This window comes from Cibotium barometz, chromosome 22, assembly GCF_041138505.1.
Source record: "Cibotium barometz isolate CiBa-2024 chromosome 22, ASM4113850v1, whole genome shotgun sequence".
Classification (NCBI taxonomy): domain Eukaryota; kingdom Viridiplantae; phylum Streptophyta; class Polypodiopsida; order Cyatheales; family Cibotiaceae; genus Cibotium; species Cibotium barometz.
The window spans coordinates 8,248,243-8,261,974 of NC_141067.1; the positions used below are offsets into that span (position 1 = coordinate 8,248,243).

General features: G+C 39.1%; 1 protein-coding gene across 4 annotated transcripts in view; it reads right to left on the bottom strand.

Annotated features, from left to right (window-relative positions):
- Positions 1-11,337: 11,337 nt before the first annotated feature.
- Positions 11,338-13,732, bottom strand: part of LOC147626224 (uncharacterized protein At2g24330-like) — a 49,239-nt gene continuing 46,844 nt past the window's right edge. For 3 of the 4 annotated variants that reach the window (XM_086816363.1, XM_086816362.1, XM_086816361.1), the window contains 5 exons: positions 13,315-13,584; positions 13,007-13,184; positions 12,761-12,870; positions 12,147-12,573; positions 11,338-11,997 (listed from right to left, as the gene is read on the bottom strand). In XM_086816363.1, coding sequence (XP_086672489.1) covers positions 11,747-11,997; positions 12,147-12,573; positions 12,761-12,870; positions 13,007-13,184; positions 13,315-13,584 — 1,236 coding nt within the window. In that variant the 3' untranslated portion in view covers positions 11,338-11,746. The remainder of the gene's footprint in view (positions 11,998-12,146; positions 12,574-12,760; positions 12,871-13,006; positions 13,185-13,314; positions 13,585-13,732) is intronic. The other variant, XM_086816364.1, reaches the window with a different exon arrangement.

Consider the following 13,732-nt stretch of genomic DNA (forward strand, 5'->3'; position numbering starts at 1 on the left):
CTAAGGCAATGGGAGATCTATAAGTAAATATAAACCATATACCTCATACGGCTAACATTTGAGGTGATACACGAGGACGTTTATAACCATTAACGAGCCATATACCAAGCCCATCAGCAAACCACCTTATAGGTTGTCAAAGGTAGAAAAGGATGAAGTGGAAAAGTAAGTACAATATATTATAGATATGGGATGGGTTACTTCTAGCCAATCACCCTTTACATCACATGTACTCTTGGTCAAGAAGAAGGATCACACTTTTTGCATATGTGTGGACTATAGGGACGTAAACAAGTCAACAATCAAGAATAGATTTCCTATTTCATAAATGGATGACTTACTTGATGAGTTGAAGGGTGCATGTTACTATCAGAGATTGACTTGAGATCAGGATATCACCAACTAAGGATCAAAGAGGGTGACGCATATAAAAGGTCTTTCCAAATTGAGAGAGGACTCTACCACTACTTGGTTATGTCGTTTGGGCTATGAAATGCACTAGGCCACTTTCCAAGCATTGATGAATAAAGTGCTTCAGCCTTTCCTTTACAAATGGGTGCTTGATTTATAGCAAGAGTGATCAAGAGCATTTGATGCATGTAAGGGTTATTTTGGATTCTTTGAGGTGTTGAAATTTGAGCATAATGATGAGCTATGGTGGATCATACACTAGAATCAACATGATTAACAAAGTGATTAAGAAATGATTAAGATGTAATTAGTGAATAATTAGCACATAGATTAATGTAGGCATGGATACTCAAAAACCAGCAAATTCTCATTAGGGCTATGCCTCAATTTATAGAGTTTACATCAAGCATCAAATCCCATTGATTTCTCCATGATTCACTCCCAGAATATCTCCACCTTTTGCCTGATTCTCTCCACCTCTTCTCTTTTCCTTGAATATCTCCCAGAATATCTCCACACTCCTAAATTCCCTCATGCTACCCATTATTCTCTCCCAGTAGATTCTTCTAACCTTTTCACAGGTTCTTTCATAATTACATCTTCTCTTTTACAGCCTCTATCCAAGAGCTTGTTCCCACACACACCCTATTCACTTGTATATTTCAACACCTCCCCTCAAGTGAATACTCCTAGTACACCTAGACCCTATACCAAGTTTGCCTCCCCTTTACTTGGTAGTCCGTGACCAATGTCTACTCCTCCCCTCAAGTTATCTCAGCACACCTGGACCCTGTATCAAGTTTCTCTCTTACTTGACAGTCCGCGACCAGTGCCTCAAGTCCCTAAACTCCATAGTCCTTGACACTCTCTCTCTCTTTATGTGTCCAAGGCTACTATAAGTGCCCGCGACCTTGACTAAAGTGCTCACACATACATCTACCACGTGGCCTACATCATCGGTGGCTCAGAGGTGGTTTTACTTTATTGGGGCAGGTTACATTGGGTTGTGGGGTCTCTCTCTCTTTCTCTCTCAGAGATTTTCACATGGCTCCTCACTCTTTGGAGCCTCACATCTTCTCTTGTCTTCAGTCTTCTTCTCGTGGTGGCAGCATCTCTCCACGCGTCCATCTCTTCTTTCAGTCTTCTCGTGGCAGCATCTCTCCACGCGTCCATCTCTTCTTGTGGCAGCTTCTCTTCTCGTGTCCATGTCTTCCTTCAGCTTTTTTTCTTGGTGTCGATCCTCTTCTTGGGAAGAGATATTCTTCTTCTTTCATGGCTGGGGCCATGAGCTCGTCCGTCAGGTCATTTTGCTCCATGTGAGCAACATGTTTCAATGTTGCTCACATGTGAGCAACATTGTTTCAATGTTTTGCTGACAGTTCCTTTGGGCTTTTTATGTTTATTTTGTATCATTATGCAATGCAAACCCAAATTTATGCGGGAGGTCTTACCTCTTGCCTTAATCTGGACAAGGGCAGTGTCTGTTCCCATTTTTACACTGATAAAATGTGCCCAATACATAATGCGTATAGCATTCATTCTCATGCACATTCCAAATGCAACTCTGGCTGTGAATAATCTTGAATTTGAGTGAGATTTACAGGCATTAACCAAGGGTTGAATGCAAAATGATGATTTTCACAAATTTATCAACACAATTTTACCAGAAATTACATTAAATCAAGGGTAACCAATTTGTACGGGATGGTTGGAGTATCAAACCAACTCCGATTTGCAATCTGAAGTTATAGGCATCTGTATCAGATACCTAATGGTTAATTTGAACCCTCAATTGCACCAAAATACAGTGATTAGCATTGATTAATCACTGATTAGCAAATTAATGCTCTGTTTTGTGTACAGAAAACAGAGTATGCGGGGAGTCCAGATCTGATGCCTTCCACTTCAAATGAGCTCAAATGCTTTCAAAGGCATTAATAGCAATGAGTCTAGTAGAGGATTAAGCCAAGAAACACAAGATTTGACCAAATATTGAAAGCTTAATCTCTGTTTTACCAAAGTCACCTGCAGATTTGATGAAGAGCTTGGATCTCACTGTAGACTTGATGAAATTGATTTCTGTCTTCACCAGCTTGTAGAGCATGCTTGATTACCCCTTGGGCTAGGAGGAATTGAAGTAATTTGATTTGAGCAAGTAGTAATGGCAAAAATCCCTCAGAAAAACGGCGCCTTCTGCGAAAATCTACATTTCTGCGCTGAATTGGCCACAAGAATTGAGTTGAGTGTAGCCCTATGAGTCTACTATAAGTGCCTAAAAGGGCTTAGCCTAATGTTATGTGTGCAAAGAGAATGGAGTCCTCCACTAACTGGGGGTGAAGGGGAAGATGAAAAACTCACTAAAAATTGATTTTTTTGCTAATTACCTACTAATCCTAATTAATTCACTAATGGGCTCATAAATCTGATTGATTCTAGGCATGGCTCTGATACCATGTTGAAATTTGAGCATAATGATGAGCTATGGTGGATCATACACTAGAATCAACATGATTAACAAAGTGATGAAGAAATGATTAAGACGTAATTAGTAAATAATTAGCACATAGATTAATGTAGGCATGGATACTCAAAAACCAGCAAATTCTCATTAGGGCTATGCCTCAATTTATAGAGTTTACATCAAGCATCAAATCCCATTGATTTCTCCATGATTCACTCCCAGAATATCTCCACCTTTTGCCTGATTCTCTCCACCTCTTCTCTTTTCCTTGAATATCTCCCAGAATATCGCCACACTCCTAAATTCCCTCATGCTACCCATTATTCTCTCCCAGTAGATTCTTCTAACCTTTTCATAGGTTCTTTCATAATTACGTCTTCTCTTTTACAGCCTCTATCCAAGAGCTTGTTCCCACACACACCCTATTCACTTGTATATTTCAACATGAGGGCCAACAAATTGAGAGAAAGTGCACTTTTATGGCACAAAGGGTTGAGTATCTTGGACACATAGTAAGCAAAAAATGTATTAAGGTGGATCCTAAGAAGGTTGAGTGTCTCAAGAAATGACCTAAACCTATAAAACACTACTAAAGGGGTTTTTTTAGCCTTGTATTCATTTTAAAGGAGGTTCAAGTGATATGCTCACATTACCGCTCCTCTCATTGCCGATAAGAGCTTTGAGGAGCTCAAGGAAATGCTCAAATCAACCCCTATATTTGTATGCCCAAATCTCACAAATCCATTCATGGTACAAGCCAATGCATGTGAAAGAGGTATTGAGTTGTTTCAAGAACGTGGAGTCATAGCATTTGAGAGTCGGAAGCTAAATGAGAAAGATATGGCTACACATGTCTATGATCAAGAGATGTTAGAAATACCTCAATAAAGAAGTGGCATCATTAATTGTATGGGAAGTCACTTTTTTGAAAAAGTGGTCATAGAGTTCTCTAATACTTCTTCACTTAACCTTCTCCTAAGCAAAGAAGATGGGTGGCAACTTTACAAAACTATGATTTTGAGATCTCTTACATGAAAGGGAAGGAGAATGTAGTGGTGGATGCCTTGTCATGTATGTGGACATGTTTATGCATGGCAATATCAGAGCCTACATAAGGATTAGATTATGGATACTCAAGAAGAGTACCTTTTTGATGAGGAAGTGGCACCAATGTGTTAAAAATTATAGCAAGGTTCCCATGATGATTTGTTGCATTATGAGCTTCATGTTGGTCTCATTTGCTACAAGGGTAAGGTCTACCTTGTGCCTACATGAAGCTACAAGGAAGAGGGTATTGGAGAAAATGCATCCTTCTCCATTGTCAGGGGAACGTGGGTTGTTCAAAACCTTTGACAAAGAGAAAAAGTTTCTATTGGAAGGGTATGTGGAAAGATGTGCAAGCTATTGTAACAAGTTGTCTACTATGCTAATAAAACAAGGATCCCACAAATAAGCTCGGTGGATTACTTCAACCTTTGCCTATTCTTTAGGGAAAATGGACTCATATTTCCATGAATTTAATCAAAGGGATACCTTACCCCATAGAGGGGATGTGATAGCATATATGTGATTATGGACCACCACATGACAAAGGTGGCACACTTTATTCCAAAGTGAAGTACTCGGTATCTATGGTTGTAAAACAAATTATGGATCATGTGCTCAAGTTACATGGGGTACTGTAACAAGTTGTGAGAGACCGTGATGTAAAGTTTATGAGCTCATTTCGGAGAACATTGTTTAAGATCATGGACTGTGTTGACACCTCTCGCACTGCTTTTATCACCCCAAGATTAATGAGCTTGGGGAAAATCAAGAGCGTGAATAAGTGGGTGGAAACTTACTTGAGGCATTATTGTCATGATACACAAGGTGTTTAAGATGAATGGTTATAGCTTTGCCGAGTTTTCTCATAATAGCATGCTCCATGGAGTATTAGCATGTCCCCTTATGAAGCACTCTGTGGGTATAAAGTGAATATGCTAATGATGGTTAAAAAGTAAGAGGGAGTGAATCCTAATGTACAAGAGGACATGGAAAAGATGGATACACTCTCACAACAAAAATGCAAGACTAATATAAGACAAGCTCAAGAGAGAATAAGACTCTATGAAAATTCTAATGTAAAAGATGGATGCAGTCTCACAACAACAATGCAAGACTAATACAAGGCAAGCTCAAGAGAGAATAAGAATATATGAAAATTCTCATAGGAGGCCATTGGAATACAAGGAAGGTGATTGGGTCGTATTAATAATTCCAAGACTAGATATGGTGCTCTTAAGGGAAATATAAACACCAAGACTAGATATGGTGCTCTTAAGGGAAATATAAACACCAAGTGAGCTCATAGATATTATGGGCCATACAAGGTGTTGGTAAGGTTGCTTACCAATTAGGGATTCCATCAACTTTAAAGATTCACAATGTGTTCCATATATCACATTTAAAGGCATACCTTGGGCTGGAAGTGCTCTGTCAGATGAGCTACCTCCAATGAATGAGGAGGAGTTGATTATGTGATAGAAATGATTTTGGGCACTAGAAACAGGGTCCTACATTGGTGGAATACATAGTTAAATGGTGAGGATTACCTACGGAAGAAGCTTCTACATTGGAAGGGTTTAATGGGTTGTTAGATACATTTGAGGGGTCCAATGATGCTTGATAACAATGAGTTAGCTTGCTAGAAATTCCTATAAATTCACTTTGGACAGCCCTATACCTGTTGTTAGCTTCCTAGAAATTCACTTTGGATAGCCCTATACCTGTTTTGTTATGGATGCATAGTGCTTGGAAGCATCACGAGGCTTGTATGTTATTGTGGAGCATGTGTTATGGGGTTAATTTAAAGGCATAAAGTATAATTTACAACCATACACATGTTTTTATCCCAATGTACATGGCTCAAGCAAGAGCATGATACTTGATATAAGTCCTTGATGATATTCTCCATTCATGTGAGTATCATGCTCAAGCAAGAGCATGATACTCAATATAAGTCCTTGATGATATTCTCCATTCATGTGAGAATGCACATGTACATCTATGGTTTTGAGGACAAAATCTCATGAGTGGGGATGGTTTATAACAAATTTAAAAGGTCTCATCTCCATTTTGGACCTAAGGCCAAGGGATTAAGTGCATGTGAAAGTGTAACAAAGCTATTTCCACTAGCACATGTACACATTGAGGTTTAGGCATAGGCTTGGGCATGGGCTAGTGTGGACACATTTAGAGTAAGTGTCTATATAAGTCACTTGGTGGATAGCTATTGCACACTTTGATGACCTTCATGACATTACACCCTAGATCTTAGGCTTTCTCTCTCTAATCCAAGCTAATAAAGGTCAATATAGGATAAGCTAGGTTAATCTAGATGTATCTTTCTTTCAATGGTGTCAAGTGAACACTCATTAACCAGAGTTTACACAGTAGTACTCTATGTACTCTCATAGAGGAGGGCTCACTCCCCTTTTCAAAATGGAAAAGCCATCATAGCCAAGAGCTTGAGCTTCATAGCTAAGATCTTCAGCTCCAAGAAGGTAAAAACATATAATTGTAATTAAGATAATGGTTAACAAGAGATTAGGACCATATTGCCTTATATACTAGGTTGTCCTTTCACACTACAATATTGATTTAAAAGTGTCCATGCCCATGGCCCAACTTCTATCCACACAACCCATGGCCTTTGGCCCATGTTTGGTCCATGGTTACACACACTCTTTAGCCCATGCCCATGGCCTTTGGCCATAGTGGCAAACACTTATTTTGCTTTGTTATAAAGCATCCCCACCCATGAGGTTTCATCCTCTCAAAACCATAGATGTACATGTGAAATGTCACATGAATGATGGAGAACATGTATGAGAGTTCATGTCGAGGTAGCCGTTCCACACTTGAGAAGTAACATCCACCTTTAAACTAAGTATACTTAAAAATATTTCTCATGTGAATGGCTATAATTTGTACCTTATGCCTTCAAAACAGCCCCAAACACATGTATCTTGATGATATATAAGCCCTGTGAAGCTTCCATGGACCACTTCTAAAAATGAGTATAAGGTTGTCCAAAGTGCGTTTAGAGGAATTTGCAACAAACAATACACTGTTTTCAAGCATCATTTGACTCCTCCAATGCATTCATCATGTGGAAGGGTCTTTCTCTTGGATCAAACTCGAATCCATGCCATCCCCAACCAAATAAAGATTGCCACCAAGGATAAAGAAAATACATTAACCCCTTATGTAGATGTATAAATGTACATATATCCATCATGTGCATAGCATCCACCCGGATTATATGGACATGAAGCCGAACCACTCATACTCATAAGAAAAGTATAAGTGATGAAGCTCTTTCTCACACTTATAATGGGGTCAAAAGGATATGCATCATCATCATCATTAGAGGCATAGGTATCATGGCCATCCAATGAACCACCATCATGGTCCTCCCATGAGTCATCGCCAAATATACATCATGAACCACCATCATGGTCCTCCACCATCATGGTCCTCCCATGAGTCATCGCCAAATATACATCATGAACCACCATCATGGTCCTCCCATGAGTCATCGCCAAATATACATCATCACTATAGATGTCCTTATATAAGCATCATAACCCATAGCATCTTCCACATAAATATCCTCATGTGGATCACAATTATTTGAATCATCACTATCATATGCATTATCTACATGTGGATTTTTAACACTTGTCTCATCTTCATGATCATAATACACATTGACCTCTTGAGAATAACCATCATAAAGATCACTATAATAGTTGTCTCCTTCATTGGAAAGATTCTCATCTTCACAAGAATCATAATCCCTACAATATTTCTCATAAAGAGAACCCTGCAATTGTCCTTCATTTAGCTACTCTACACTTGCATCCTCATAGCTTTTCATTGGTTCATTTTTAGCCAACCAATGCATACATAGAAGTCTCTTGACATTCTTCATTGGCCTCACCATCTTCACTCGAAGAGTCTTCATGAAAGTAATGGTCTCCAATGAGACACTTGGGCTAAAGTGAACTACAAGATGAGGTAGGCATTAGAATAATCCCACCAATAACAAGATCTCATTGAGAGCAATGTCATCATCATATTACATAATACATTAGACTTTTGTCTAGATTCTACACAAATCCATTTATGCTTTCCTTTTTCTCAATATCCAAATCAAAGAAGGAAAGGTACCAATACTTCTTGGTGTACCTAGACAAGGATTCCTCATGTAGAGATTCCATGCATTTATGTCTAAAGCTCATTTGCTCTCAGGTAGCCACAAAGTTTTACATAGCTTCATAGGCTAAGTTCTCCCAATCCCACTCGTTGTTTGTGTAGTTCCTTTACCCACTAAGATCTAGCTTTTCCCGTGAAATGTAAAGTCACTTTCTTCACTTTTTAAAGCTTGCCAGCTTCCCAATTATGCATCCAATCCTTGAGTTTCGTGCAAGTAGCTCCTTCACCATCCAATGCAAATAACTCTTGCAAAAATGGCTCTCCACTTTTGAACCATGAACTACCCACTTGAGTAGAGACCATCTACTGAAGGAAAATTTCCAATTTCAGTGGTTCAAGCAAGCTTAAATGCAAAAGTTTATACATCATGGCAATCCTTGCTTGAGTCTTCTCAAAATTTGTATGCACTTGCATGAGTAGAGATCTTATGAGAGAGGAACGATTAAAAAATGATTTAGGCAAGTGAAAATCGATAGGATGATAACTTTGTATGGCATAAATTTGAAACACTCCAAGGGATGTTCAAGTCGCCCTAGCGATTTTATGAAGTTTTCATGATGTTATTAAAATAAAATATTGAAGAAAATCCTATATGACATGTATGTAGCCAAGATAACAATGTAGAGGGGAACTTTACATTGAGGGAAGATGATCCTACACAGTCATAGATGATGATTCTAGAGCTCCATTGTAAAAGGCTTATCAATATGGCACTTCTTAGAAAAAAAGCAATCGCCCTACAATTCTCATATGCCATGTGGTAATAAGACCTAAGTGTAGCATTGGCAAGATCCAAATTGCTTGAGTGCCCAACCTCAGCATCCTTTTCTTGAGTTACCAGCCTACCTTTGACAAAAAACCTACAATTGAAAGTTATGGTCCCCTATGCCTAGCAACATTGGTAGACCTAAGGCATGACAAGTCTCATCATTATTGACTTCTGTAAATACTTGAGTACCTTTCGCCCCCCACAAGATCTACCACTTTCTCTAGCTCACATGAAACACATTTAAATAAGAATCCACTTACATGTGTGCCTGCCCAAGTCTGACGCTCATCGATAATTTGTTGTGAAGCTCGTGCAAGTCACTGCAACACACTTAGCCAATAAGCACACTATCACACAAACAAGCAAAAATAAAGGCATTCAATTCTAAGCGCCAGCCACCTAACCATAGACTCCAAACCACACACATAAGGTGGTAAGCCACCCCGAGATAGAGACTAACATAACCGTGACAAATCCATACTCTCAAGGTGGTAGAATCCAAACCACACACGTAAGGTGGTAAGCCACCTAAAACTAGATACCAACATAACCTTGACAAACACGTACTCCAAGGTGACATGCATGTCCCATACCACACATCCCTAGTCCTCATGAGACTGGCACTAGCATGACTAACTAGAAGGCTTACCCACAAAATGAGTCCCTTGGGAGGCTCCTCTCGCAAGGTAAAGTTCCACAAAGTAATTCTCCACAAGTGAGTCACAATCCCAACTATATAGCCCAATAACCAATTCACTCTACTATAACTAGTCTCTATAAGAACTGTGTTTGACAACCAGTCTCTAAACACTAGCCTTATTATCTCTAATCATAGGATATAACATTCTTCCCTTGTTACTAATGAGAGGAAGACTAGGAGACAAAATCTGGATATTGTTGAGTGAAGCATCATTCTCCCAAGTGTTGTCTTTCACGATCTTTACATCTAATTAATCACTCCAGAATAATCCTAATCTTAAGGGTGTGATCCCGTGGGGAACATAGATAGATATATCCTGAAGTCCTATGAGTTCCTGGTCAAAAACTAAGTTATGTATAGGCACTCCATCCAGGAGACACAATCTATAAGCAACCTCATTAATATTTTTTCTAAAACCAAATAAGTATAGTGTAAACTTGAGAGATGACTTATAGACTTTTCTAGTCCACGTTACTTGAGAGTCTTTTGGGATTCTCAAGTAAACCCATTGGTCTTCTTCTAGGACTTTAGTTGATTGCTTTTAGTAGCATAAACTATGCTCTATCTACTTAATGCTATCACTTATGCAAATTGTAGTCTCTTGTTATTTCAAGAAACCAACCGTTGAACCAACTCGCACTTTCTCTAAGCCAATCATCCATGGGACACTAGACTAACACATCAACCAATCATGCACAGGGCTCTAAACTAATAACCATATATCAACCAATCATGCTCTGGACTCGAGACTCTTCCCAATTAGACTGTCTCACAGAGACCACACAACATGCCCTCCATGGTTTGATTTACATGCTATGTTTATCTATCATTCTTAGGATGATCGAATGAGCTCATACACAACTTTCTTGAATACCTCATGCCAAAAAAGCCTAGTGAACTTGCAACAAGAGTACTAATTAAGGTGTGACATAGATGGTGGACTAAGTAATGGTATGAAAATGAAGATCATGTATTAACCATGATATTTTTATATTAACATTTAATTAATCATTTATAACTTATCATGTAACTAGAGTTTGTGCATATGTGCTTAATGTACATGTATACACAAGTAGTTGAGTATATATAAGACCATTTGTATTTAATATTGAACGTAATTTTTATCATGTATAAACCTTAAGAAATTGGAATAAAATTAGTTATATGTAAAGAAAAAGCTCAAAAATAAAATAGACGCTATTAGAACTAAAAATATGAATATAACATGTGAGAGAAAGAGCCAAACATGTCAAGGGAAAGATTACACCCAATTCTCTTGTTCTTGTGTTGTTGGGTATTTTCTTCTTATGTTATATTATGGTGTGTTGATTTAAGATTATGGTGTGTTGATTTAAGGTGTGTACCTCTTGTTTATTTGGATTGCAAGCTCATGTAATTACTTGGAGATAAGATCTCGCTTAAGTGGTATTAGTGTAAAGGCCACGTACAAGAGGACACATCATTGAAAGCTTGAATTCAAAATATTTTTGGAGCATTTTTTAACCTAAAATCCATAACTCCTTATTGATACAAATTTATTAAAGCATGGAATTATTACTAGCTTACAAAATCTTTACAAAAACCCAAGACAAAAGTACAAAACGATTTCTCTTTCATGGATAAAAGAGAACAATCTCTTTAGAACTTTGGACAAAGTAGTAAAAGACTTTTACCCTTTGGACAAACATATAACCAAAGCTTTGAGGTTAAATCAAAGCAAAGTTAAAACAAAACTTTTAAAGAGTTTAAAGAGTTTAAAAGCCTTGAAGTAAAATACCAAGAAAAGTTTTCTTCTTGTTGTCTGGCCCTGAATGTAGGGAGAGATTCAAAATGCTCTGACTAGAGCATTACATCCTCATATGTAGGGGTTTTGAAGGGCACAACATGCCAAGGCCATGTGTTTAATGCAAGAATTGCAAGGGGTTGCTGTTATATCTAGCACCCACAAATCTACCAAACAGAATGCCAAACAAAACCAGGCACATGAGAATCTTCCATGTATCATGAAATTCCCGTCTGCATGTGACAGGTACACACCTTCCCGAGGCACATGCCTCACAAAAGCTTCACCAAATCCCTTCCCATACACCTTAAGAGCCAAACTGCTACAAAGCCAAGTTACAAATCCACAAGCCTTTGTATTTTACTCAGATTTAGAATCATTCACTCTATCCAGCATTGCTCTGTCGCTCCCAGTTTCAGCAGCTAGAGCTGTTTGAGGATCATTTAATGAAAGAGCATCATTTTTAAGGGGTTGCAAGCCTCTCTCTCTCGGAGTGGGCTCAAGTGAATTGGTTCCACCTCCACTTTCTGCCAGTTGTCGACGTCTGTTTAAAAAGTTGCAATGTGGGCAATAATAGGTTATCAACTGGAACTCTTCTTTTCTTGACAGCCCTGCAAAACAATCACAAAATTTACTTTTATCTATTATCTTGCATAAGCCACTTAAATGTATTCAGCACGTATCCGTCAGCCAGAGCATATTTGCACGAGGAGATGACACCTGAAGATGCAACAGCATGTAGAGAAAAGACGGTACCCACCATTATGCATGTGACAGTTTTCGCATATTAAGGCATAGCTTTGAGTGGGGTCTTCACCAACCAGCATTGCTGCTAGTCTAGCCACCCACCCACCACCAGCAGCCTTGCCAGAGAGCTGTTCGACCTCCATCCTCTGCTGCCAGGGATCAGTCTTTCCAGCTTGGGAGGTTATAGCCTCACCAGACCGCTGACTCAAGGATGAAGGTCCCAAGATTTTGCTGGATGTTTTCTGATGTGGAATCCTCCTCCTCAAGCCAGTTGAATCAACATCTTGGCCTGTTGCCATTGTCACTGCTTCGGCCAAGGCAAGCTTAATTCCATCAGCTTGCGATGGCTCTGGTGATAACTTGAGTCCAGCATCTGCTCCAAGTTTTGAGGCTAGTACTCTAGCAGCAGCTTCCTTTGTGGTCAAATCTGAATCATATTTCTGCACCAACAATAAAGCATGGGTCTTATTCTTGCTTCTTGCCAATTGTATTTTTAAACATTAATGCTCACTTGTACATACACAGTGTGCGCCTTTGGGCACCTAACCTACAGCAAATTCGTTTACCTTGTCCATGCAAATAGCATTTAAATTCGCCCAGTATGCCGCTACTGGAAAATGGACTCACCTGGATGAGCTGCTGCATCAAGTAATAGTTAGTTCTCTCTTTCAGCTCATCAATTTTAGCTTGTCTTTCATTGCGAAGCCAATCAAGTGTCTTCTGGTCCTTGCGCTCACCTGCACAAGATGAGTGAATGCGTTCATTATGGCATACAACATGCAGAATGCTTTCAACATTGAAATGCAACCTCCATACACAAGAAATTTGGTGTGAGCAAACTGGTTTCAGGGTCTTCTGGTCCTAGGTTCTTACGCATCCTGTAGTAGCTTGCCAAAGTTGAGTACACCAAAGTGACCAAGGCCGGAAATGCAAACACTGGAAGCACCCGAAGGGCCTTCATTTGCCATGATAACTCGGGTGCTCTGGTTGTGATCACTGCAATTCCTATGATCAACAGCTGCGCCCAAGAAGTCGAATAAACCAGCTTTCTCTGAATGTGATCGTGATATAACAACACAGTCTCCATGTTACAACAACAAAGTCTCCATGAGATAACACAGTTTAATCCAACTTCAAGAGAGTGCAAAACATTTCTTCTTTACTGCTTAAGAAAAAAGAACCTCCATGATGACTGAATAGACAATGACACCCCTCGCTAGCTTTCTCCACATTTGAGAACGCCATTTCATGCGCGTATGAGCTGCTGCCTCCTCTTTGGAAAGATAATGTAACTTCCTCTCAAAATCCTCCTTGCTAGTCCTGTGAAACAAGTGACCCAGAATGGAAAAACTCCTCCAAAAAATACTTTTTCTGGGTTTGTGGTCTGTTTCCCTGGGTGTCACAACTGCTCCATTCTTGCTGGAATCATCTTCAGTGCTCCTTTCAGCCATCTAAGAAAAAAAGACCTTGCATTAGTGAGCGAGCGAGAGAGAGAGAGAGATTAGTATTACTGTATTACTAAATAAAAGGGTTAAGTCATAAGCCAATGTTCAAGGCAATCTGTACAATCCCTAACTTCAATATTTTCTCTTTATTAGT